The sequence below is a fragment of the Apus apus genome, chromosome 2, assembly GCF_020740795.1.
Source record: "Apus apus isolate bApuApu2 chromosome 2, bApuApu2.pri.cur, whole genome shotgun sequence".
Taxonomy (NCBI): Eukaryota; Metazoa; Chordata; class Aves; order Apodiformes; family Apodidae; genus Apus; species Apus apus.
The window spans coordinates 116,910,989-116,935,425 of NC_067283.1; the positions used below are offsets into that span (position 1 = coordinate 116,910,989).

Consider the following 24,437-nt stretch of genomic DNA (forward strand, 5'->3'; position numbering starts at 1 on the left):
GCGGCGTCGGGCTTCCCCAGGGATGGTGCCGGAGCCGCCGGGCCGGCTGGTGGCGGAGCTGCTGCTGCGGGCGGGAGCGGCGGGCGGCATCCTCTGCCTCTGCTCCCGCGCCTTCGTCGAGTGAGCAGCGGGGGGGAGGGGGGGGGGGCGGTGTGCGGGGAAGGGCCGCGGCGGCTGCGGGCGGGGGGAGTTACGCGGAGGGGACGCGGTGGGTTGTGTTTACCCGGTGGCTACCGCAGCTATAGGGGTGGCGGGAGGGAGCCAGCCTGCCCGCGCGGGGAGCTGTGCCGGAGCGGGGGCGGCCCCGCGGGCGGCAGCGCTTCCCCTCCCGGAGCCCGCTCCCTTCCGGGGGGTGCGGGCAGCGCTGCCGTGACCCCGGCCGGGGCAGGGCCCCCCGAGCTCCTCTCCTTCCCCCAAGGAGGTCAGAGGGCCCCGCCGCGAGGCAGGGCGGGGGGCCCCGGGGGATGCGAGGGGCCCGGGGGATGCTCGGGGTCTCTGTGAGCTGGGAGAAGAAGTCGTGGCCGTCACCGCGGCTCTTGGTGGAACGCTCGGTGGTTACCGGCGGCATTTGCGGAGAGGAGGTGCCTTCGGGGTTGGGTGGCGGCTGAGATGTTTGCCGTTTTGGACTGGAAACACTGAAGCGGAATCTTCTGTGGGCCTAACAGTTAATTCCAGGGTAACCCTGCGTAGCAACAGCGTTTTCTGAACGTCTCTCATGCAGACTTTCCCGTCAGGCTTTAAAGGGTGGTGTTTTTCGGGTTTTTTAGAGTCGTGGAGCAGCCCGGGTGGGACGGGGCCATGAGAGATTGTCTGGTCCAGCCTTTCACGGAAAAGGGGCCATAGATGAGGCTACTTAGCTCCCCTGCCCAGTCACATCTTGAAAACTCCAGCAGTTGAGACTTTACCACATCCCTGGGGAGGTTTTCTCCACTGAATGATTGTTTTTACTGTTAAAAAAAAATTAAAGTTTTAATGATGGCACCTGTGTTAATGTCTGTCTTCTTTTTTACAGAGATCGAAAATTATATAAACTGGGATTGAAAGGATTTTATGTCAAAGATGACAATGACAGTACAGGTAAGATAATATAATGTACTGTGAGATATGATGTGCACCCATACTTAATGGGAATTAAGTGCAGTTATTTAAGGTACAGTAGTACTGTATAAGTGCTAACCCTTACTTTTTTGTTCTTATTTCAAGCTTATTTTTCAGTCCTTTTACTAGGGGGATAGATATGAATAATAACATGACTTGCGTAGCTTTCAATTTACCATAATCTTGATGGGGAATTTTGTGTCAAACCAGGTGCAATTCTTGTTCCTGCCCAGACAGACTTACCAGCTCACATAATAATCACTTGTTGCACAGAGCAGATTATCTCACAGGTCCTTGGCCTGCTTTCAAATCATAATTTCAACTATCTGAAAGTTAATTGTGTAACAGAGGGTCTGCAGATCCTGAATGTTTTCCTGGGAGCAGTACTGTTCTGCTGTCTCTACCCCAGCCTGGGACTTTATCTGTCACTGATTAATCTGCTGGGGCACAAGTAGCAAAGAAGCAATAGCCCCGTTGGGGTCAATTATGATTCTCATGAACATGAGGAATCATATCAGAAGGATCGGAGGACTCAGTCTCTCCCTACTTGTTCGTATTTTAGGAATAGTCATGATGGATGCTCTGGCAAATTCAGCACCACTCATTTGCTCCATCCTCCCAGATACCTCACATGTGCCTATCTGAACATAATCCCTTTGGCATCTGATTTTTCCATTGCTGGCTTGCTAGCTCCAGCATCATTATAATAGTTTGATTTGAAAGGAAGAAGTCTGATCAGGAAGGAATGTCCGTAGAAGCTGGGAAACACAGACTACATGGAGGCAGTGTGAGTGTAGTGAAGAAGGAGAATGTAAACCATGGTTTTGTGCCTAAGTTATGGTGAGAGTCATCCATTAAAAACAGAAGAGATGTGCTGTGTCGTAATTTGGCAGTAAATGTATCCTGAACAAAATGAAAAAAAAAGAGACTTTTTTAATAACTATGTAGAGAGCTTTTGTGTTACATAAATTTAATCAATTTACTGTTCTTACTTTATAGTATTTGTCATTTTATATACATGTGATGTTACTTAAAAATTTGATAGATGTGCAAGAAGTTGATCAGCTATTTCCGAGATAATTAGATTCTGTAGTTCACACATCACATTTCTGTAAAATCATAGTATCTTTGTTAGTGTGTCTTTGAAAGTTTTGTGACAAAACCAGCAGTTTCTTTGATTTTAGGTTTGATGTAATACATGCCAAAGAACTACAAAGAGTTTTCATAGTACACTGATTTTTCTGTTCTTTGCTGGCATTCTTGTAGCTTGCTCCACAGGTTATTGAGGTGTATATTTCTGGTGGGTTGACCCCAAGCACCCATACACTGTATCTCAGTTCTTACTGCTGCACATCATATTATATGGTATGGACTGTCCCTTTGTCCAGTTTGGGTCAGCAGTCTAAGCTGTGTCCACCCCTGATCTCTTGCCCATCTCAGCCTACTCACTGGGGAGGGCAAGAGTAGGGAAAAGATAAAGTTATGATGCTGTGCAATCACTTCTTAGCAATAGCCAAAACATCTGTGTGTTATCTACACTGCTTTAGCTACAAATTCCAAACACGGCACCATGGAGGCTGCTATGAAGAAAGTAAACTCTACCCTAGCCAGTCCCACTGCAGTGTTTTGACTGTCAAAGTTAAGATTTTGGTTCCTACTGATAGTTATGCAGAAATTGAGGAATTTATGAGGAGAATTTTGAGCGGGAGAGGAAGCTTAAGACATAGTTTTGCTAATTCTTTTAGGCCATGCGGCCAAGGGCCATTGAGGTACCAGAACCAGATTATACTAACTTACTATAATTTGTTAATAGGGGAGGAACAAGCATCTGAGGAGGAGAACCATTGCCCCAGGGTGACATTAAAAGTGGATGTGAATCATACTCTCGACCTGGAGGAAGTTGAACTAGACTCAGAGGCTGAGCTTATGAAGAGCATGGGATTGCCTCTTCAGTTTGGTGGGCAGTCTGTCCACAGGGACTTTGTGGTAAATCTTTGTTTGCTGTATCTGTTCTGTTTACTTTGTGTTACCAAACGCAGGGATATGTCTGCTCCCCAGTTATTTTTGGGACTGCAGTTCATGGAAATACATCCTTGCTGGCTTCAAGATGCCTGCCTTGGGTACTTCTAGCAACATACAGCACCATGATCTCTGCAGTTTGTGAAATTCATTTGCCAGTTTGACTAAACATGGCCATAAGTGATTTATGTTTCCCTATCTATGTTGCTCTTGCTACCAGAGAGACCTAGCTTAAAACAACCATGGTAGCATTGATGCTCTGCATCAGGAGCCCTAGTACACTCCAGTCTGAGCACACGTGTTAACTTGGCTTTAGATACTAATACAAAAAGCTAGTTTCTCAGATCCCCCTTGCAGCTGATAAAGCCAGGCTATTCCAAAGGGCAGGAGTGAAGCTTGGGTGCTCTGCTTCCTATAGGGAACATTTGGGCTTTAGAGGAAGACTAAAGTTACTCACAATGGGATATCCACAACGTCCACATACAGACCTTCCTGGTGGTGAGAGAGTACATTTTTGCAGAGCTCTCTGTGGTCTGACCTGATTAATTTGTCAATAGATAGGAGACACTTGTACATTATTTTAGTTGATGGCATGTAAATACACCTTACAGGCATCCAACTTCAAGCCCTAAGTATACATTCAATTTTTGTTGTTATGTAGTAATACTGCAAATAAGTTGAATGAGAAAATAATCTGGTTTTACTAGATTACTACTAAGTATTGTGTATACCTTAGTGGTTCCTGTCAATAGCAGGTTTCTGTCTCCTATTCTACTAGACAACAGTAGTCTGATTTTGTTCTAACCAGTGAAAGGGATGTATTGCGGAAGTGTAGGGGATGCATGTGTGGAAAGGAGGCTCTTTCATTGTGTTTCTACTAGCCAGCTTGGAGATAGTATGAGATGGAAGGAGCACTGCACCTCTCTTTTGAGCCAGTGTTCTCAGGTGTCGTTAGCCAGGCATACAGAGATTCAACTGCAGGATTTACAGAATTTAAAAGCATAAAGTGATACTTATTTTTGTTTAAAGCACTGAAAGACAGCATGGATTTAACAGTCTATTAGGCTGACTGCTGTATGTTCACTATCCTAATGAGGCACCTGAACAGCGTTTACTGGCCAGGCAGATACCAGTTGACAATAAGGGTCAGCCTCCATGGCCCCCAAAACTTGTCCGTGATGTTACTGAGGTGCTGCTGAGCTCAGCCCAGTGATCTCTTGATTCCTGACTAACCTCCCTCTAGAATTTTGTAGTGTTTCATCTTAGAATCATAGAATCACAGAACTATTCAGGTTGGAAAAGACCCTTGGGATCACCAAGTCCAACCATCATCCCTACTCTACGAAGTTTTCCCCTAAACCATATCCACCAACACCGCATCTAAACAACCCTTAAACACATCCAGGGATGGTGACTCAACCACCTCCCTGGGCAGCCTATTCCAGTGTCTAACCACTCTTTCTGTGAACAAATGTTTCCTAATGTCCAGTGTAAACCTCCCCTGTTGCAGCTTGAAGCCATTCCCTCTTGTTCTGTCACTAATTACCTTTGAAGAGACCAGCACCCACCTCTCTACAGTGACCTTCCAGGTAGTTGTGGAGACTGATGAGGTCTCCCCTCAGCCTCCTCTTCCTCAGGCTAAACATTCCCAGCTCCTTCAAGCGTTCTTCATAAGATTTATTCTTCACCAGCTTCATAAGGTTTATTCTTCACCAGCTTCATTGCTCTCTTTTGTACTCACTCCAGCACCTCAAGATCTCTCTTGAATTGAGGTGCCCAAAACCGGACACAATCCTCCAGGTGTGGCCTCACCAGTGCTGAGTACAAGGGGACAATCACCTCTCTGCTTCTGCTGGTCACACTATTTCTAATACAAGCCAGGATGCCATTGGCTTTCTTGGCCACCTGGGCACACTGCTGGCTCATAATCAGCCACTTGTCAATTAGAACTTCCAGGTCCTTTTCTGCCAGACACTTACCAGCCACACTTCCCCAAGCCTGTAGTGTTGCATGGGGTTGTTGTGGCCCAAGTGCAGCACTCAGCACTTGGCGTTGTTGAAGCCCAGACCATTAACATTAGCCCAAGGATCTAATCTATCCAAGTCTCTCTGCAGAGCCTCCCTATGCTCATGCAGATCAACACTCCCGCCTGGCTTGGTGTTATCTGCAAACTTACTGATAATACGCTCTGTGTCAAGATCATCAATAAAGATGTTAGACAGAAACGGTCCCAACACTGAGCCCTGAGGAACACTGCTTGTGACTGGTTGCCAGCTGGATTTGACTCCATTGACCACCACTCTTTGGGCCTGACTGTCCAGCCAGTGCTTGATCCAACAGATTGTGTGCTCATCCAGGCCATGAGCAGCCAGTTTTTTTATGAGAGTTCTATGAGGAACTGTGTCAAATGCTTTTTGGAGGTCCAGATAGACAATATCCACAGCCTTTTCCTTGTCCAATAGTCAGGTCATCAGGTTATAAAAGGAGATCAGGTTCATCAGGCAGGACCTACCTTTCATAAACCCATGCTGACTGGGCCTGATCCCCTGGAATCCTCTTGGAATGTTCCCTCTCTGCTGTGTTGTATTCCCAGCAGATGTCTGGGAGCTTAAAATCCCCCACAAGAACAACAGCAAGTGCAAGTGACTGGGAGATTTCTCCCCACTGCTTATCGACCTTGATGTCTTTCCTCTTGAATCCTTTGGGCTACTACTGACTTCCCTCTTGGCAGTCACTTCTGTCTGCAATTCTGCCTTTTTCTGTGTGTTTCTCTACAAATTTTTTCACAGCTCTTTCTCACAACTTCCTCAGAAACACGAGCCAGGGTTATGCAGCAGGGTCCTATTGGACCCATAAACCCTACAGCCTTTTGTGGGGAGAAAGCAGGCTTGCAATGAGAGGGAGGGTTACAATAGGGACAGAAATGTGCTTGGAGAGAGGACAAGAAAAGACTGCATGTGTGTTGTTGACTTATGTTTTTCCATTATATTTTAGGCGACAGAAAATTATAGAAAGAGAAGTAACATGAAGATTATGAAAAAGAAAAAGAAGAAAAAAGAGTTACAGCCAAAACATGAGGATAAAATGGGGCAGGAGTGCCAGGATCGAGCTCATGGTGATCATATCCAGTCCGTTTCTGCTGAACTGGCACTAGGTGCAGAGCAACATGAGAAGAGCACCAAACCTCAGGTTTTAAGTGAAGGTAACTGTGATAGTTCAGAAAGTCTTACAAATGAAGCTTTACCCAGTGAACTTAAATTAAAATGGGAGAAGTACTGGAGCGAGTATGGAGAGGGCCTTCTTTGGCAAAGTTGGCTGGAAAAGCATCAAGTGGTCTCATTGTCTGAGGCCATAACAGCCTCTGAACCTTGGAATAGTCCAGATACCAGGGAAGAGTGGGAGCAGCATTATAGTGAACTGTACTGGTATTACTGGGAACAGTTTCAGTACTGGACAAGTCAAGGATGGACTACTGAGAGCTCACATGGTGACAATGTGGGAGCTAATGGGGTTACTACCCAGGGGACAGGTCTTTTGGGAAAAGTGGATGTGGTTAGCCCAGGGGCTGAACATAGTGAAGTGCTGAGCTTGGAGCTGTCTCCCACTAACACCAGAAATGAGGAAACACTCCCGTCAAATGCTGAGCCCCACAGTGAAATAATCCCTGGGATTTGTAATCTAAATCTGAATTTGGAAGAAGAGGAGCAGATCAGGTCAGCTCTAACAGCATGCCACCAAGGTCCTCAAGAGCTCAGTTCGTCTGACAGTGAAAGCCAGAAGGAGCCCTGTGATGGAGGAACCAGGAAGAGGAGTGCATCTCGTGAAAACAGAAGTACTAACCAGTCAGGTAATACAAAATCAGCTAAAATTGATTTTATCAGAATTTCTCCAAGTGGTTATATATAAGAAAAAAGGGTGTATCTGTATTGTGCCATTTAAAAAAAGTCAAGCATTTTGTTGAATGATTGCATACCTGATTCCTTTTTCTTCTTTCTGCTTCTCTGGATGATCTCTTTCCTCTCTAACCTGTATATTGAATGTGTTCTTCAACCGTAAGTGATTTTAACAGAACATGTACTCCATAAATCTTCAAAAGTACTACAGAAAGTGGTGAGAGAGCACTACTAGTTAGTATTTATTAGTTTATCTGGGTATTGCAGCTGTGTCATTCAGCTGATGTGTCTTTTCTCACTGATCGTCTAAAATTAATAAAAACTCAGGTTGATGTTCTCATGAGTCTGACAGATTTTAAGGTGTGGTTACATCTTGATCCTATAGTAGACTTGGACTTGGAGAGGTGAAAGGAAAATCTCCTTTCCAGCAAGGAATGAGAGGACTGTTGGTATTCTCTCTTATTAAATGTATATAAGTATTTTTGCATAGATAATGAAATGGAAGCAAAAATTACAAACAAGGAAGAAACTGTTTTTAATTTGTACCTTGTAGGCATTGTATTTTTCTTGGAGAGCTGAGATAATTTGAAGTTGGTCCTGCTTAAGATTATTAACTCTGTAACTAATACTGAAAGCCTGTATTGGTCTGTTCTCCCTCAAACAAAGGTAAAGATACATGGATTTGGCACTTGTCCCTTATTTGTCAGATTCAGGTATGTAAGACAACTTAACTGTAGCTGCAGATGTCCCTTGGGGACAGGAAGATAAGGAAATCTGTGAGAAGGAAAATATGATCTCATCTGTCTTTCTTTAGGTTCACAGGGGTCATGTAGCTCAAATTCAAATGACAAAGGACCGTTACTGCCTCATGACCAAGATGAAGATGAGGATGAAGAGCCTCCTGAATATAGACATGTCAAAGTAAAAAAAAGGCAAGTCACGAAATTTAGACAAGCTGTTTCAAGAAGCCTAGGTCCAGAAGCCTCCTGATTTATAGTAGTTGAGTGAGATTGTGTTAAAACTTCAATACAAAACCACATAGTCTTCCGTCCCTGCTTATCACTTTACCTGGCAGCAACTGGTGGATATTTCTTCTCATCAGTTGCTTTTTGAAAACAATAAATAGCCTCCTTGACTGCGCAAGGTGTCAGTACTACTCGTGTGCCACTGAAGTATGCAAGATAGTTAAATCGGGATGGCATACTTATCTAGGTCTAATTAGCATAGATGATACAAGAACAATAGTAAATAATTTGCGTTGTTTAACTGAACTGTATGCTGCCAGTAAAGTGCTCAGTGCCCCAGAAATGATAAAATAGCTTCTGTCTACCTTGTCACTGTCTTTTTCTTTCTCCTCTAAAAACTTATACCCTCAAAGATTATGAGATGACTCTTCCTCTCTAACAAACTTACAAACTCAAAAGTGAAGGGATGGATGGAATTATTCTGCTATTGATGTGGCTTTGGCTTGGTTCCAACATTTTGCTGTTGCATTAGTAATAGATAATAGTATAGATAACATATTAAATGATGAAGGTAACTTGGAAATAGGGTGCATAAACACTGTCTTCATCAGCTCCATGTAGGATTTGATATTAAATACTTTAAGAGGTAATTTGGAATAGCTGGAATACTAAAACCCCAATAGGAGTATATATCCCTAAAATTGTGTGTAAAAAAAAAAAAAGAAGTCATAATGCATGTGAATAGGCTGGTGTTATCTGCCTTGCTTGGTTTAAACTGTGCATGGAAGCCCACGTGTAAATGTTTTCAGTATGTGAGTTTCTTAGTGGTGTATCTGTAAAATAAAAGTGGTTTTTACAGTAAGTAACTTTGTCATCTGCATTTTTTCCTAGCCATGAACTGGATGTGGATGAGAACCCAGTGGAAGATCCTGAGGAAACCTGCTCTGTTTTGGGTTTCAAGTGTGGCACAGGACAAAAGTAATTGGTTATGAGGAATCTGGGGTTTCTTCAGAGCAAGTCAGCTCATGTTATTATTCAAATAGACCATTCATCTCCATTCCCATTTTGTTAAACTTTTGAAAATGGTTTCCAAAGTTAGTCTCTGTTCTTAATAGAGTTGTCATCCTTGGGCTAGAGAGAGAAATGCAAAGTTACAGAGAGTCATTAAAAAACAAGAAGAGTGCTTTGAAATAAAAGTGTAACTCGTAAGGTATTTGCAGTTGTGTAAATGATAAATGGCTGACCAGTCACTTAAATTAAGAATGTCCAAAGGCTCTGACAATATTTGGAGTTCTTTCAGCTAAGAGCCGTCATTTATGCTGCTTCATATCGGACTGAGGTTGCATTATACTAATAAAATGTTGCTATACTAATACAGTGTTGCCAGGGGTATTGACCGGTCAAATTTCATTTTTGGTGGTATGACCTAAACATGTGGTCAGTGCTGTACAAGTAGCATCACAGGGCACGGGTGGACTGTGGCTTAGTGCTTCTGCAAGATACAAGTTGTTTAGTATATATATATTTTTTTATATATATATATGTATACATTTCAAATAGGAGTGGGTTTTGTGGTGTACAATCTCTGTTCTACCTTGTAAAATTATTTAAGTGAATTGCACCTGGATTTTTTTTTCAATTGTATTTGCCAAGGCACAAAAGTGGCTGTTTTGGAGTCTCATTACAGCCACCAAAAAGATGTTTTATTCTACTGATCAAGATATTTTTTAATTTCCTGCTCTTCAGCCTGGTCTGGGAAATTGTTTCCACCTAAAGTTACACACCTATTCGAATAATTAAAAAAAAAATCCTAAGCAAATACAGGTAAACATTTTCAAATAAAAATATATAAAAGTTTTCACGAAGGTACGTTATTTTACAGCTATACCCAGTGACATATATTTCAAGATTGGAGTACACGTCTTATAAAGAAATAATGTAGTCTAAATCATCTTCTTTAGGCATCCATGTTTATGTTAAAGCATCCAGATTGGAAATTCACCAGCTAAGTCTTTTTCCTTATTTTTCAATTTTTTTTTCTTTTTTTGAGGTATGGTGGAATTCCAGATTTCACTCACCGAAGTGTGCAGTACTTGGAGAAAAAAGCAAAACTCAGGTCTAAATTTTTGGATATGCGTAAGCCAAGGAAGAGCAAAAACACACACATCTTCTTTACAGAGGAATCTGAAACATCTTGGAAAAAAAATAAAACTTTGAAGAAGGTAGGTTTGCTTTTTAGAGTCCCTGTGATCCGCAGATTTATGTGCTCACTTAGCTGTTGCTGAATTGTGAAAATAAAAAGAATTAATTGCCCATAGCAGGTACCATCTGGTGAGAGGAATGTGAGCTTAATGGCAAAGTTATGTAGTTTCTGGAAGTATCTCTGATTTTAAAATGCATATGAGGGCATTTGTTAGCACTGACATTTCAGCAATGAGGAAGGAATGTTTGCATAGGTTAGTGTAATTTATGCAACTCTGTATCATTGTTAATTTGTATCAACTTTTTTTTTTTTTCTTCCGCCTCCTGCAGTTACTTTCACCCATAACTTCATACTTTTGTTTTGTTTTGTTTGGTAACTTGGGAATTAATGAGGTGAAAAACTTGTTCACTGTAGATTTTTAGTAGAGTGTCTTTAAAACCTTTTACTTCAGATTTTAAATGCTACTTTGCCCCTTCTGGGATGCTTGGCATTCCTTAACACCGAAACACTTTTCTGGTAGTGACAGCACACTTTGTATTGAACTCCACTCCCATTGCTATAGTTTTTGATCAAAGGCTTGACCATTGCCGTCTTGCACCTGAAGCCAGTATTGTTTGAGTGCAACTTGAATTATTAAAGTTTTTAAAAAGTTATACATTTCCTCAGACTTTCTGGTGAGAAACTACCCCAGGCTTGTTACCAGTCAGAGCAACTCTAATGTGAAAGTGAGCATCTGCGTGTGCCTGTGAAGAGTCTGGACTAGCATCTGCACATCTGTTAGGATGTAATGTTGAATTTTTGACTGTGCAGCAGAATCCTTTAGCACATGCACACTTTGATACATCTTGGAGCTGATGCAAGTAATGTATTAAGTTAATTTTACCTGTTAATCCAAACCTGAATGGCAGCGTACAGCTTCTTTGCAGATTAGAGACAAGGTCATTAACAAGTAGTAGTCTTGGTCAGTCTGGCTATTTATGTTTCAGATATTTACTTGAGAATTATTTACTCCTGATTTTGTGGAGTTTCTTCTTTCCAGGTAGCTGGTATCTGGTTCCCAAAGACAGCTTGTTTCAAAATGGAGCAGAATGAAGGAGTTGTGTATCCTCCTGAATGTTCTGACTGTGGATATTTTAACTTTTTTTCAAAATACATCTGGTTGAGAGTGTACAAACGGCAGGTGCTTTTCAACTCTAATGCTTTTAAACTAGCCTTACGGTTCAAAAGTAAGCTGGTCAGCAGTCTAATAAAGCATGACATTTGACAATTTGCAGGTGGAAGAGTTCCTAAACCAGGTTAATAAGCCTGAGGAGGAAGCCACATCCCAGACAGCCTTCCCTCAGGGTAAAGCGGAAGTATCATCTGGGAGCAGCGACTCGGAGGATCAGGAAGGTATTACTGCTGCACAGACAGTCACATTGAATGCTGAAAACCAAAGGCCACCATCTCCCTGCATGGCTGGTGGTGAGTCTGGAAGTAGTAACCTTAAGGAGCAAATGCAGGATGAGGCAGCGAATGGCTCCAACGGCCAGGATGCAGGGAGGCAGCTGGTTGCACTGGATATTCCTGATTATCTCCGGGCAGAGACGGAGGATGTCAGCCAAGGTACATCCGTTTCCTACAAACTGGAAATTAATTGGCAGTGGACTTAGTACTGCCTTCCCAAATTACAGCGTTGTGTGGTAATTAATTATTCTGTTTGTTCAGAGAGACTCATTAGGTCCAAGAGATGACTCCAAAATGAGACTGATTGAGAGCTGTGCTAGTGGAAGTAGCTCATTCCTGGAGTGTCAGAATCCCAGGTCTTGTCTTTAATATTGACAGCATTTCTCATCATATAAACAGTTGTTGTTGATCCTAGACGTGATCTGACAGGTCTCCAAATCACATCCTTTTTCCCCTGTGAGAAAGAGAGTGGTGGACTTCAGGCAAATGCATGTGCTGTTTTGAGTTCTCAGATGCACATTGCTGAGCTGTGGGGAGCACATGTTGTTAAAATTTTCTAGAGAAAAAATATCTGTATTATGAACTTCTACATTTAACACTGTAAACAAAGAAAACAGGATTATGGAGAAACCTGAAGATTTCTGCTGTAAAGCTCTTGTCTAGATTGGTTCTTATTCCTTATTTGTACAAGGGCATTAAATTAGATCCACTTGTTTGCTCACTGTGTGAAGTTTATTGCCATGAGTTGAAGATGCTGGCTAGCCTGTTAAGGCTCTTAAATAATGGGTGATGATTTTTAGGACTGTGACTGATACCTGTCAGTTCTCTTGAAATACAGGATGCTCTTTTTTAACTTACTGCATGGTCTGGCAAACAGTAATAAAGGACATTTATCAGTGTTGCTAAACTTGAGCATTTTATATGTTAAACTCTACCGATTGCACTCCTAGCCTACAAGAACAGTAATTGTTAACTTTTTCAGTGTCTTCCAGTTGTAGATGAAAAAATTACTCCAAAGAAGAAGGAGAAAAAAAGGAGGAGAAGGAAAAAAATTGCACTGAGATCTATCCCTGCTGAGATTGCTGCTGACCTAGAGCTGGCCAAGTACTGGGCACAACGCTACCGGCTGTTCTCTCGGTTTGATGAAGGAATTAAACTAGACAGAGGTGTGTTTAGCACCAACTGCTCTGGCTTGGTGGTGTAAGGTGTATCCAAACCTGTATCCCTTCTTGCAGAGGAGCATTACTGATCATGTATTTGAACCTCTGGATAAATTCCATCCCCCAGCAGGCAGACAAACAGAAGGCATGGACTTCAGTAGAGCTTCTGGCATGAGAACCCGTGTTTGTATTAGTCCTGATCCTTGGTCAAGACTTGAAAAAATCTCAATTACAGTTTTCTACTTCTATATTTTATAACATAATTTTCTGAAGCTTTGAAACGTGCTGATAGATCTAGTTTTGTTCTGTTTTTTCTGACTTTCAGCAGTCACCTTCAAGGCTACTTTTTCATATTTACACGGAAACCACTTGCAAATCATAAATTCATAGGTTAATAATGAGGAATTAGGATTACTGCTTTTTTGTGTCTTGGGTTTGTTGATTTTGTAAGCCCTTCACTTACAATACTCTCCCATATACATATGTAGATTATTTGGCAGACCAGACATTGCTGTAAAGAAAATAATGTGTTAGACAGGAGAGAATATAGTTCTGTTTTCATTTGTTACAGGGTGTAATCATAAAGTATGTATAAAGTTTTCCAGAGCTGTCCCAGTGTCCTTGATAAGCCAGAATCCTCAACACGAAGTTCAACAAAGCAATCACTGAGATTCAGGCATATCTCTTTGCTTCAGTGAGACTTTGTTTGCTTAGCAAATCTCTGGACTGACCAGCGTTTACCATCTTTCACAGCCTGTATTTGCTGGTCGAATGTGTTAAGCCAAAATTGTTGGGATTACTGCTAAACCTTCCGTTGTGGGGGGTGGTGTTTGTTTTTTTTTTATTTTAGGTGACCTTGAGATAAAGGGCAAAAATACACTTTTCTTTCATTTGCAGAGGGTTGGTTTTCTGTTACTCCCGAAAAAATAGCCGAGCACATCGCCACCCGCGTCAGTCAGTCCTTCAACTGCGACATCATAGTGGATGCCTTCTGTGGGGTTGGAGGAAATGCTATTCAGTTTGCACTGACCTCAAAAAGAGGTAAGCAGGTGTGGTTATATAGCACCTTATTTTGTTTCTTTGATCTTTTTCCCTAAAGAGTTAGGTGTGGACTTTGTTCACTGATTATTTCTCTTTTAATATTTTTTTTTTTTGTGCTTCTGATGCAACTGAAGCTTTTTTGCTTCATCAGACTCACAGTATGAGCTTTCTGCTTTTACAAAGGACCTATAAAACTGCTTTTCTATTTTAAGTCAGAGTTGAATTTGTGTTGTACAAGTCAAAGTTATTTTTACATGGCACAGGAGCTAGTCTGTTAGATGTTATGAAGACTGCTGCTAAGGAAAGGCTGAGTTCTGTTTGCAGTGCCAGACTGCAGAGATGCCACAAAGCTGCTGCTTTTCCTCTTTGTTACATGAAGTCTGTGTACTCAAAAGTAGGTTACATGTGAATAGCACTTCAAAAACTTGAATGGGATCACTTACAGATGCAGCAGAACCAAATGCAGAAAAGAGATGGTAACTTCATGTTAGTCTTAAGTTCCAGTTGCCAGCTGATGATGCTGCAGTGAATCATGAGAGTGCTCTCTGTAAAAACATTGACTACTTGATATTCCTTTACTTTTCAAACACTGGTAAAATATCAGCTCATCTAATGCTTCTGAGTAATTTCTGACCAAGACAAGTGGTAGTTTCTGCTCCATTAAACTTGGTACCTATGTTCCATTCTATAAATATTTTCTAAATTTCACTTAGCTTTCTGTATTTCATGGCTAATTTTTTGTGATTATGTACTGTCCTTGTCCTTACCTCTCTTGTGCTGTGTTGGATGTATTTTTAAAGTCAGTTTTCAGTACAATGTGATCAGCCAGAGATAAACATTAATCTTTAACAAAGGAGAAGGGTAAGTTTCTAACTGACACTGTTTAGGCTGTCAGGCTCCCACCACGCTTGAAGCGAGGAGGACTTGCTGTCTCAGGCAGACAGCCTTACCTCGCTACTGGAGCTGAGATGGGGGGTTGTCACGGTAGTAGGTGTATGACTCCCAAAAGCTAAAGCTTCCCAGCTCTGCAACATCAGCAGAGCCTTGGCTATGTGGCTTCCCTTGCTGGTATGTAAACGCAGAGGTTCTGCTTTTGGTAGAGCCTCTGCACCTGCCTCCCAAGGGCAGGTCCTTCCCTGCTGAGGAACTGTAGCTTCAAGTCTACCATGACCTACAAAACTAAAGTCGCTGTTTACCACACAATGGTAGGTTATAGATGTGACTTCTATCTGGTGGCTGCAGAAGAACACCTTCACTCTGAAATGTGAGTTGGTGATCAGGTAGCATTCACAGTTCATGTTAACCTGTGTGTTTGCTCTCTCTCTCATCTGCAGTGATCGCTATCGATATTGATCCTGAGAAGCTCAGTCTTGCGCGCAACAACGCCGAGGTGTACGGCGTGGCGGATCAGATAGAGTTCGTGTGTGGAGACTTCATGGTGCTGGCTGCTGACCTGCAGGCAGATGTTGTGTTCCTCAGCCCACCTTGGGGGGGGCCTGACTATGCCACTGCCGAAATCTTCGATATCCAGACCATGATTTGCCCAGATGGATATCCTTTCAAAGTTACCAATCGTGTTTTTCAGTCATTTACAAGCTCTTTTCTCTCTTTCTTTTCCTCCTTCTCTTGATATGGGCCTTGCGTGCCCAGTTGTCTGCCTGGGGATGGTATAACCAGCAGCTGAAGTCCCAGATGTGCCACATCTGTCTAGTCCCTTTCCCCCTCTCTCAGCTATATGACTTTGACCACCTATAATTAATATTTTATTACAAGCTTTCATTTTTAAAAAAGCTGTCATAAGAGTTATTCTTAAAAGAAAAAAAATCTTTTAGAGAATTTTAACTTAAAACTTAACTTAAAATGCTTAACTTAAAACATTAATTCAGCAGTTTTATGTCCTTTGTGTTATTTTATTTTAAAAACCTGAAGTAATCCAATAGCCATGTGGTGTGTATTTATAGGCAATTATTTGCTACATGATCTATGATTTTTTGATTATTTCCACTTTTTAATCCATTCATAGAAGGTGTATTTAATTAAAAGTGTCTTACTGAAACTTCTCAATCATAGCACCTGCCTAGGACTTGGGAAATCACAGAAGAACCAGCAAAAATATTAACCATTTTAATTAAATGTATGAAGTTCCATACTAACTTTTTAACAGTGATAGTGAACACACATTCACCTGGAAAAGTATTAACATAATAGTTTCATCAAATGTGAAAGTTTGATGGGGTGTTTTTTTTCCCCAAAATAGTCCCAGTTGTTGCCATATTTGTAAGAGTAAAGAAATCTTTGCATGCACGTGTGAGAGAGGTTTCACAAAATGTGTTAGAAATTTAATATCAAATCAATGTGCTGGCTGTAAGCTGTATTGAAATTTCTCAAATACTTCTCTGCAGTTCAGTTACATTTTCTAAAAAAATTACTATAATTTCTGAGGAAATAATTGTGAAATAAAGAGTTTCCACACTTAGTCCTAATTGCTGCATTTCAGAGCAGTATCTAACTCACATAACCAGAACACTAACTAGAATTTAATTGCATAATAATTTCATTTTGAGATATGTTTTCAAAACAAATTATTGTAAAGCAACTTCCTTCTCCCCGCTTGTTTTTTCCTTTACTGGCTTCTACATTTGAAATTTTCAGGCTCTCTAAGAAGATCACCAACAATATTGTGTATTTTCTGCCTCGGAATGCTGACATTGACCAGGTGTGTTAGTGGATAAGGGCTTGGAAATCACATAAAGCTCAGCTGGCTTGAAATATATGTACGATAAGCACAAACTTAAGACTTTTAAGTCTGTTCAGCTGAATGTGGAGGGGTTTTCTGTTCGTTTTTTTTTGGTACATTTGAAAATTATATTAAATTATTTCTGTGTTTCTAGCACATATATTTAGAACGGGAGTAGTAGATTATTTCCATTATTTTGATACTGTTCTTTAATGAAGCAACAGATTGGAGGTTCTTGCAAAAGATCCAAAGCCAGTAGATTTCTTGAGTGCCAGACAGATACTTCATTATAAACGAAAAAAAAATTAACTAGCTCTTACCCTCTCATAAGTTTCTGAGTCCTGAACTGTAATACCTTTTAGTTTATGAAGCAGTTGCAGGAAATCACCACACAACCTGCAGCTGCTACTATCACTGATGAGTAGATCAGAGACAAATGTCATGCCACCAGAGGTGGCACTGATGCTGTCCATGCAAGTGTGTGGTTCCATGAGGGCTGCTTACATTGCAGTGATTAGATAGATGCATCACTGATTTGATGAACACAAAATTTGTTTCACTGGTGTGGGGTTTTCTGAATTAGAGATTTTTGTTAGATTTTTTAAAGTAATCGAATGACTGTGGCAATTCCCCTGAGTGTCTGGTTTAGGTTCCTCTGTATATTTTCTATGTTAATTACGTCTTGTAGATTTTTTGCAAAGAAGAAGGCTGTGAGACATTCTTCTCACCTGCATCGTGCCATAGAACTTCCCAAGATTATTCTGTGGTTTTCCAGAGCGGGCAAGGTCTCAAGCCCCATCTGGTTTGCAGAATTGTTTGTAACAAACAACTGACTTCAGTCAGTTCTCGTGCACACTATGAGCCTGTGCTATGCTCTGCACAGCACTGTGTGTACAGCAGGTGATGATTCAGTTGCATCTTGCATTTCAGGCTTGTGAGGTGTCAAACTGGCTTATGAATCTTTGAACCTTAATTTGAGACAGAGTTTCTCAAGTTTCAACTTCTAACCACTGCATTTTATCAAAAGTTTTGTTCCCACAATGAAGAATGACCTTACCAGGTGTCTGCTCGTGCGCACTTGTTACTGGATTTGCAAGTGGGCAGAGGCATCTGTATTTCACTTAGGTTCCCACAAAAGTATCTAAGATAGCTGTCCAGAGGACTGCATCTATTCCAACTGAAGAGCTCAGCACTTCTACATTGTTGGATTAGGCATCTTGCCACCTCCACATCGTGGTCCGATTGGCTCTGAATGTTGTTGGCATGCTCTTAGTGTTCCTCGGTGTTCATTCACGGGTTTGCCTTTGCACAAATGGCTGAAGAGTAACTACTGTTGCTCAAAAACATGGCTTTGTGGTCACAGCTGAGTTGTTCAAAGCATATGGCTGATGGACTGGGTTCAGTTCAGTCATCCAGGCTAAGAGAAATCAGCTCCTTATGCGTTTCTTTAGGGATTGTGCTACTATAAGAAAAAAGAACTACAAGTTGATGATCTGAGAGTGGGGGAAGAGAACGTGATTCTAGCCTGCTCTGTAGGGAAATGTACTCTTAATCCTGCATGGACAGAGGAGGGTTGACCATGATCATCCCAAACATGACCTTTGTGGGTACTCTGGTCCATAGGAGACTAGTTATGGGTTTGGCAGCCATCATCCCTGGCTGTATTTAAAAATGAATTCTGAATTTACTGTCACTGCACTTCTAGGGCTGTGAGTCTGCAGAGAAAACAGAGGTTTATCATTGAAGTTCCTTAATGTTTAGCATGGACAGTTATCTTCTCAGTGTGCTCACAGTTTTTGCCCCCAGTTGTGATACATCTTACTTTTCTCATAGACCAGATAGGGTGGCTTCTGCCCTGACAACTGCCTTGGTAAGTGTCTGTGGACACCACTTTCAGTGTGTACTGATGTATCTCTTCTTGTGAACATAGTCCCTAAACTCTCAGGAGCTATAAAAGCGTGATTAAGTAAATCGTAAACATTTTTTGCAGTAGTTTAATACCTGAAAAAAGAGTAACTTAGGTAAGGCAGTATTTGTTGAACAGGTTATCTGATGCCTTACATTTGAAGCTTAGGTCTTTACATTTGATTTGTAGTAACATTGCTCAGACATGTAAGATTTGCCTCTTCTGTATCCTGCAAAAAAATTAACTGCATGTAAAGCTTTCAGAGATGGCTTAGCTCCTGGAATAAGCCACCTAACATGCTTAATATGTGAAGTGGCAGTTGTTAAAACTTAAGTATTCTGCCTCTTGCCTATCATTGACTGGCTTGAATCTACATCCAGGGTGTGCTTGTGAGCTTTGTTAATTAAAATTGATCTAGAAGCTGCCTTAACTGCCATTGACAACCTCCTTAAAGATGTTTATACTGACTGGAGGCCAGTGCATCAGTGCAAGTTTGCTTGCCTGACAGTGGATCTCAAGCACAAATGGAAATAAATGCTCAGCAGTTAGAAGCAACCTTACAACAAAAATACTGCTTAACCTTTAGTTGAGGTGCTGCAGATTTAGTAGAAAACGTGCTTCTTTTTATAGTTAGATGGCTACCATGGAGTAAGGGTCCTGCTACTAGGGTAAAAGCAGGTGGTAGCCATCCTTCACCTAGCTGCGTTGTTGGAGGACTCGGGTGTTCATTGCCTTATTGGTAGACAAGCCATCTAACCTTGTTCCACATGATTTTGTTGCAAAACCAGTGCTTCTTGTGTCTGCAGTCATGGCCTTTTTTGTGCCTTTATTGTGCACGAGTTGGTCTTGTGGAGAGAGGAGCGGCTCTCGGGCTGAATTCCCTTAAAAAATTCAGTTGAGGTGGAAGAGGAGAAAGGAACTTGTGTACTTCTGCCTCCAGAGGGAGCAGCGAAGCAGTGGAATGTGCTTGGTGCATTTACAAGAAATGTGAAACTTTTCCCTTAATTGCATCAAATCTCCTAGTCTACAGCATTTGTAATGCATGTGGGTCCATTTTTAGGTCAAATCAATATTCCAAAAATGTTCTCTCTAGTTGAGGAATAACCAGGATCCATTTTTTATATATATGTATGTGGGGAGGATACATAAAAATATATAGCTTTATTAATAGTGCCTTTTATGCAGCTCCTATGTGTAACACCCTTGTTGATACTCACCTCTGCTGCATCTTTACATCTGAGTCTTTTAAGTTTTTTCATATATCTCAGGCAAAAAAAAATATTGAAAAAAGAGAGGGAGTTATGGAAGCTACGTGTCAGAAGTATATTAATACTGCTTCAGCTCTGGAGAGTTAAACTTGTATTTGGCTGCCAGTGGTGTTTTTAAAAATCAACCCAAAAAGTTTGACCTACGTAGAATTCCCACAAAGTAGGAAAGAATTAGAAATCAGCATTTCAGTGATTGCTTGCATATTTAAATCAAAACTATGCTCCAGCAAATGAAGTGAAAACACTTGATAAATACTTGGGTAGTTGAAAGCAGTTCTTGCCATCTATAAGAAGAATTAATTGCACTAATTTAAGCTAATACTATTTCAAATATATTTTTAAAAGAGAGAATATGCATGCCTTGGCAAAATTTGGATGAAAATACATTTGTTCCCCTTGTTCTGCTGCTGATTGACTCTACTACCAGCAGGGAACCTGCAGTCAAGGGATGATCAACTTTCCCCATTATCCTTCCCCCTTCTTGGCTGGTTCAGTTCCACCAGACCAAGGGGAAGAAAGGTGATGTCTGCAGGACATTAAGACCTACATTTAGGTCTTAATACTCCAGCAAAATGTAACCAAGACCTCCACAAGTGACTTGAGAAGCAAACTTGTTGAGACAGAGTGATTACATGTTGTCTATGAATTTGTTTTCTGCCTCACTGCGCAGAGAGGAAAGTGTGTGCTCACCCTGGGGAGAGTAGACCAGAATCTTGGGTTAATTTGATTGTATTTTTAAGAGGCTTAGGTAGTACAGGTGTTGGCAGGTAAAAGACACTAGGTTGATGCTTTCTGCAAGCTGATGATTTTTAAGTGAACACTTCAGCTGTAACTGTCATGTTAATCATAGAATGGTTTGGGTTGGAAGGGACCTTAAAAATCATCTAATTCCAACCCCCCTGCATATGCAGGGACACCTCCCAATAGATCAGGTTGCTCAGAGCCCCATCTAACCTGACTTTGAACACTTCCAGGGATGGAGCTTCCAGCAGCTTTTAAGCAGCCCACTTTAAAGTCGTGTATGTTCCCTGTCTTTGATGAAAGATGAAGCCAGAAGATACCCCCAGCACACACCAAACCAGAGCGGCTCTTCTGGATTTCAGTTTTCCTGAAGTTCACAGTGCTTGAATACTGAATTTTAGTTTGCCTGCCTCAAGTTTATAAAAAAACAAACAAAAACTCCAACCTGTCAAAGGGTGGCAGCACCACAATTCAATTGCAGACCTGTACATTTTTTAAAAATGCTGCCTGAGAGCATTTTGTTTTAATACAATTGGTGCAAAAAATGCCATTGTCATTTTTTTCAAGTGAGTTGGGATTTTTTTTTTTTCCTAGCCTTTGGATTGGGGTTTTTCCCCCCACATTTTTACTAGTGTTGTGTAAAATGAAATGAGTCACAGTGTCCTTGTGTGACTGGTTATTAAGGCAAAAAGCTCAGAAGAGTTAGAGCTTTTTATCCTCATTAAACTTAGTTGGTGAATGGAACAGATAGGAAGTTACTTCTGTGAAGGAATTCCAGTATGATAAAAAAATACACTTTGAGTTAAAAAATACACCTGGAGGATACAAAGCAAGTTTGCACCTTAGCAACTTGTGTTCCTAAGATAATCTTTAACGTTCATTTGTCTTTTTATAATTCTCTTTTCATGTCCCCTAAACTTTGAGACCAAACCTACTGTCTGGATTTTCATGCTCTGTGGCTGCATCTGTAGCTGTGGATTAGTTCCATCAGCAGTCACTGAACTTTAGGATGAAGCATTTAGGTGAGAAGGATGCAGGGAGGCATTAACTGGAGCTGTATCATTCACCTCATCCCCGGGAGGCATGTGACACATGCAGAATTATCCAGCAAAGGAGGCAATATCTGCCCCCTTGGGCTAAAGAACAAGCCAGGCTGACAAGAGTTACCAGCCAGGGATTCATTGTATTTGCACAGGAAAATGCAAAATAAACACATTTTGAACTAGTTAAGTTTTTTAAATACATTAAGAAGCCTTTCCATGGTCACCATTGTAGTTCACTGCAGAAACAGGAGATGAGTGTCAGTATTTAGGTGACGTATTAGGTAGCAGTATTAGGTGAGCACCTTTATTTTTCTCAAAGCACTGTTCCTCAATCTGCTGTTATTTTTACAGGGCATCCCTCCGCCTTTCTGGAGCTTGGTATGCATCAGCTTTCCCTTGTTATGCTGTCAGGGTTGACTGAGCTCTTCTGAGGAAAACTTGGCAACTCCTACATAATTAAATGTGCAACCTCCAGCATTTTACAAATAAGCATTGTCATAGAGGATTTGTGGTTCCCTTCTCTTGAGTATTCAGGGGGTTGAGGAGCCTGCAGTGCTGGATCCATCCCTGCAGAGCTTACACCTGTATGCTCAGTAGATTTTTGTCACTGTTGGCTTTATAAACACTTTTAGTAGTAATTTTAAATTCATATTACTTGTCTTGGATTTAACATTCAGAGATTAGACACAGCGTGTGTAACTTCTCAGGTGTCCTTCAGTGGATGCCACCTCTCAGCAGATGAGCTGCATTTACATGTGTCCTGATGAAGTATTTTGGTTTACTTGGTCTTCTAAGACAAATATTTAGTATATGCTTGTGTCTAAAGTCAGTGTGTTAGGCATACTTAGATATGCTAGTGACACAAATTGTGCCCTGAAAGCAGGAGTATATAACCCTGAGGCAGTAATTTCAGTATTCTTATAATAAGTTGATGAATCCATTTAATATTTTAGAACATTACCTATAAAGTACCAAGCCTTCTACGCTTTTTGGAAGAGACATTCCAGCTTTTGTTTGTAATAAATTAAAAGTACAAAATCAACATCTTGCTGGAAAAAAATACGAGTCACCTCACAACCTTAACTGCTTTTAGGATTTCAAGTAAGAAAAGATAAGTTGTAAAATTAACATTCCTGATCTTTTGCCAATTTCAGACTCTTGTGCTATGTAGAAGTCAGCCAGCTTCTGCTTTTTTACTTAAGTGGCAGGTTCCTCTTTGACAAGAGCATGGAGATTTTTTTCCTATTACCATTAAACTGAAGGAGAAACTGCTCACACTTCTGTTTTTTTTCTGCAGAAATAAAAAAAAAAAAAAGAAAATAAAAAAGCAACCATAATAGTGAATTCTTGCTTTAGACAAGGCTGGTAATTTTCTGAGCAAGTCAATAAAGGTTGAAAGTATAATTTGGATTAATCTGTTATTTCCTCTTGATAGCTGGCTGTTTTTTTACTTACAGTAGAACAGAGGAAGTTCACCATGTTTATATTTAAACCTGCCCTACAGAGTCACGTCTCAAAGGAGTTCAAAAGTGTTAATAATGCAACATGAATTTTTATGTTTCAGCTGCTATTATCACAGGTTTCTTGGTTTAAAGATCAGTTAAAATCTACTGCAGGCTTGTAGAACTTGATCACTTTGTCTGCTAGGGAAGTTTCCCTCTGTGGGGAGCTATACAAATAGTTTCCGTGCAGGAGGCAGGAAAAACTGCAGCACGGAGCAGAACTGGCTGTAGAGCAGAGACCCCAGCCGCAGCACAGATCCTTGGGGTCCACGATGGGGGGGTAAAAAAAATCAGTGAACACTCAGTTTTGGTGTTCTTATCTTCCTTCTCTCTGTGCAGTCTGCCCAGGTGAGAAAACTGTAGCCTTGTATGGCTGCTGTCCCTCCAAGAGAGTAGTACTAGGTATCACAAGTAGGAGAGGAGAGTGTGACGTGCTCCAGTCCAAAATGCAAAGTCCACTGCTGCAAAACGTTGCTGTCTGTAATCATGAAGCATTAAAGGTGTTCACTGGGCTCAGTCAGCAGAGCATGAACAGTGAAATTCTCACTCCAGTGATTGTAAACATGAGAGCTGGGACCAGTGCTGCTTGACAGGCTTTCCCTGCCTGCAGTTCCTCAGCTGCCAGCAGCCTTGCCCTGCCTGGGACAATAGCAAGCACAAAAAAACTGTAACTGTTTTTTTGAACTTCTCTGACTGGGTTTTGGATTCCTCTCCCACCCCCCTCTTCAGTGCAACTTTTATGCTTCCTAATTTCAGGATTTGGTTTTACTCTTGCCCCAAAACTAGGGCTTCTGGTACCTAGCATTCACAGTTTGCAGCTTGCTTTTTCCACAGCTGGGTATCTTAAATGCCAAGTGCCCTGCAAATCAGAGTCTAGCATCTAGACTAGAGGGGGATTTTTCAGTCACAAGGAAGCCACAAACCACTTCTGTGAGTAAAAGGGAACAGAGAACCAAAGGCATTAGTTACCAAGGAACATTGTCACCAGTATTAACGGAGCCAAAGATGTGGTTTATGTGATATTCCATGTGAATAAAAGGTTTGGGTTTTCCTCTTGTCTTGTGCATTGAGTGATTTGGGTTTTGTTCTTTTGTTTTTCAGGTGGCTTCCTTAGCAGGGCCAGGAGGGAAAGTTGAAATAGAACAAAATTTTCTCAATAACAAACTGAAGACAATAACAGCTTACTTTGGTGATCTAATAAGGCATGACATCTGAATTCAGTGTGGATTCGTCCAAGCTCAGCCTCCCTGACTGCTGCTTTGCATAAGCTTTTGTACAGCTGGCTGGTCAAAAATGACTTAAAGCCATTTTCCACTTTAATTTCTGTTTACAGAAATTTGTTCTGTTTATTGCTACTGTCAATAAATGTTTTATAATAATTTCGACAACATTGTAAACATAGAGGAGCTGTGAAT

At 41.1% G+C, this 24,437-nt stretch overlaps 1 protein-coding gene across 1 annotated transcript; it reads left to right on the forward strand.

Annotated features, from left to right (window-relative positions):
- Positions 1–24,410, forward strand: TGS1 (trimethylguanosine synthase 1). The gene is made up of 13 exons (XM_051612401.1): positions 1–120; positions 1,013–1,077; positions 2,912–3,084; positions 6,112–6,964; positions 7,825–7,942; positions 8,867–8,953; positions 10,026–10,197; positions 11,453–11,783; positions 12,617–12,790; positions 13,682–13,825; positions 15,160–15,376; positions 16,463–16,541; positions 24,124–24,410. The coding sequence occupies exons 1-13, from the start codon at positions 23–25 to the stop codon at positions 24,235–24,237; spliced, it is 2,625 nt and encodes an 874-aa protein (XP_051468361.1). The 5' UTR covers positions 1–22; the 3' UTR covers positions 24,238–24,410.
- The last annotated feature ends 27 nt before the right edge of the window (positions 24,411–24,437 follow it).

Coding starts and splice junctions, on each gene's coding strand:
- TGS1 (XM_051612401.1), top strand. CDS start 23: ATGGTGCCGGAGCCGCCGGGCCGGCTGGTGGCGGAGCTGCTGCTGCGG. Junction 3,085..6,111: donor CTGTCCACAGGGACTTTGTG/GTAAATCTTTGT, acceptor ATTATATTTTAG/GCGACAGAAAATTATAGAAA. Junction 6,965..7,824: donor CAGAAGTACTAACCAGTCAG/GTAATACAAAAT, acceptor GTCTTTCTTTAG/GTTCACAGGGGTCATGTAGC.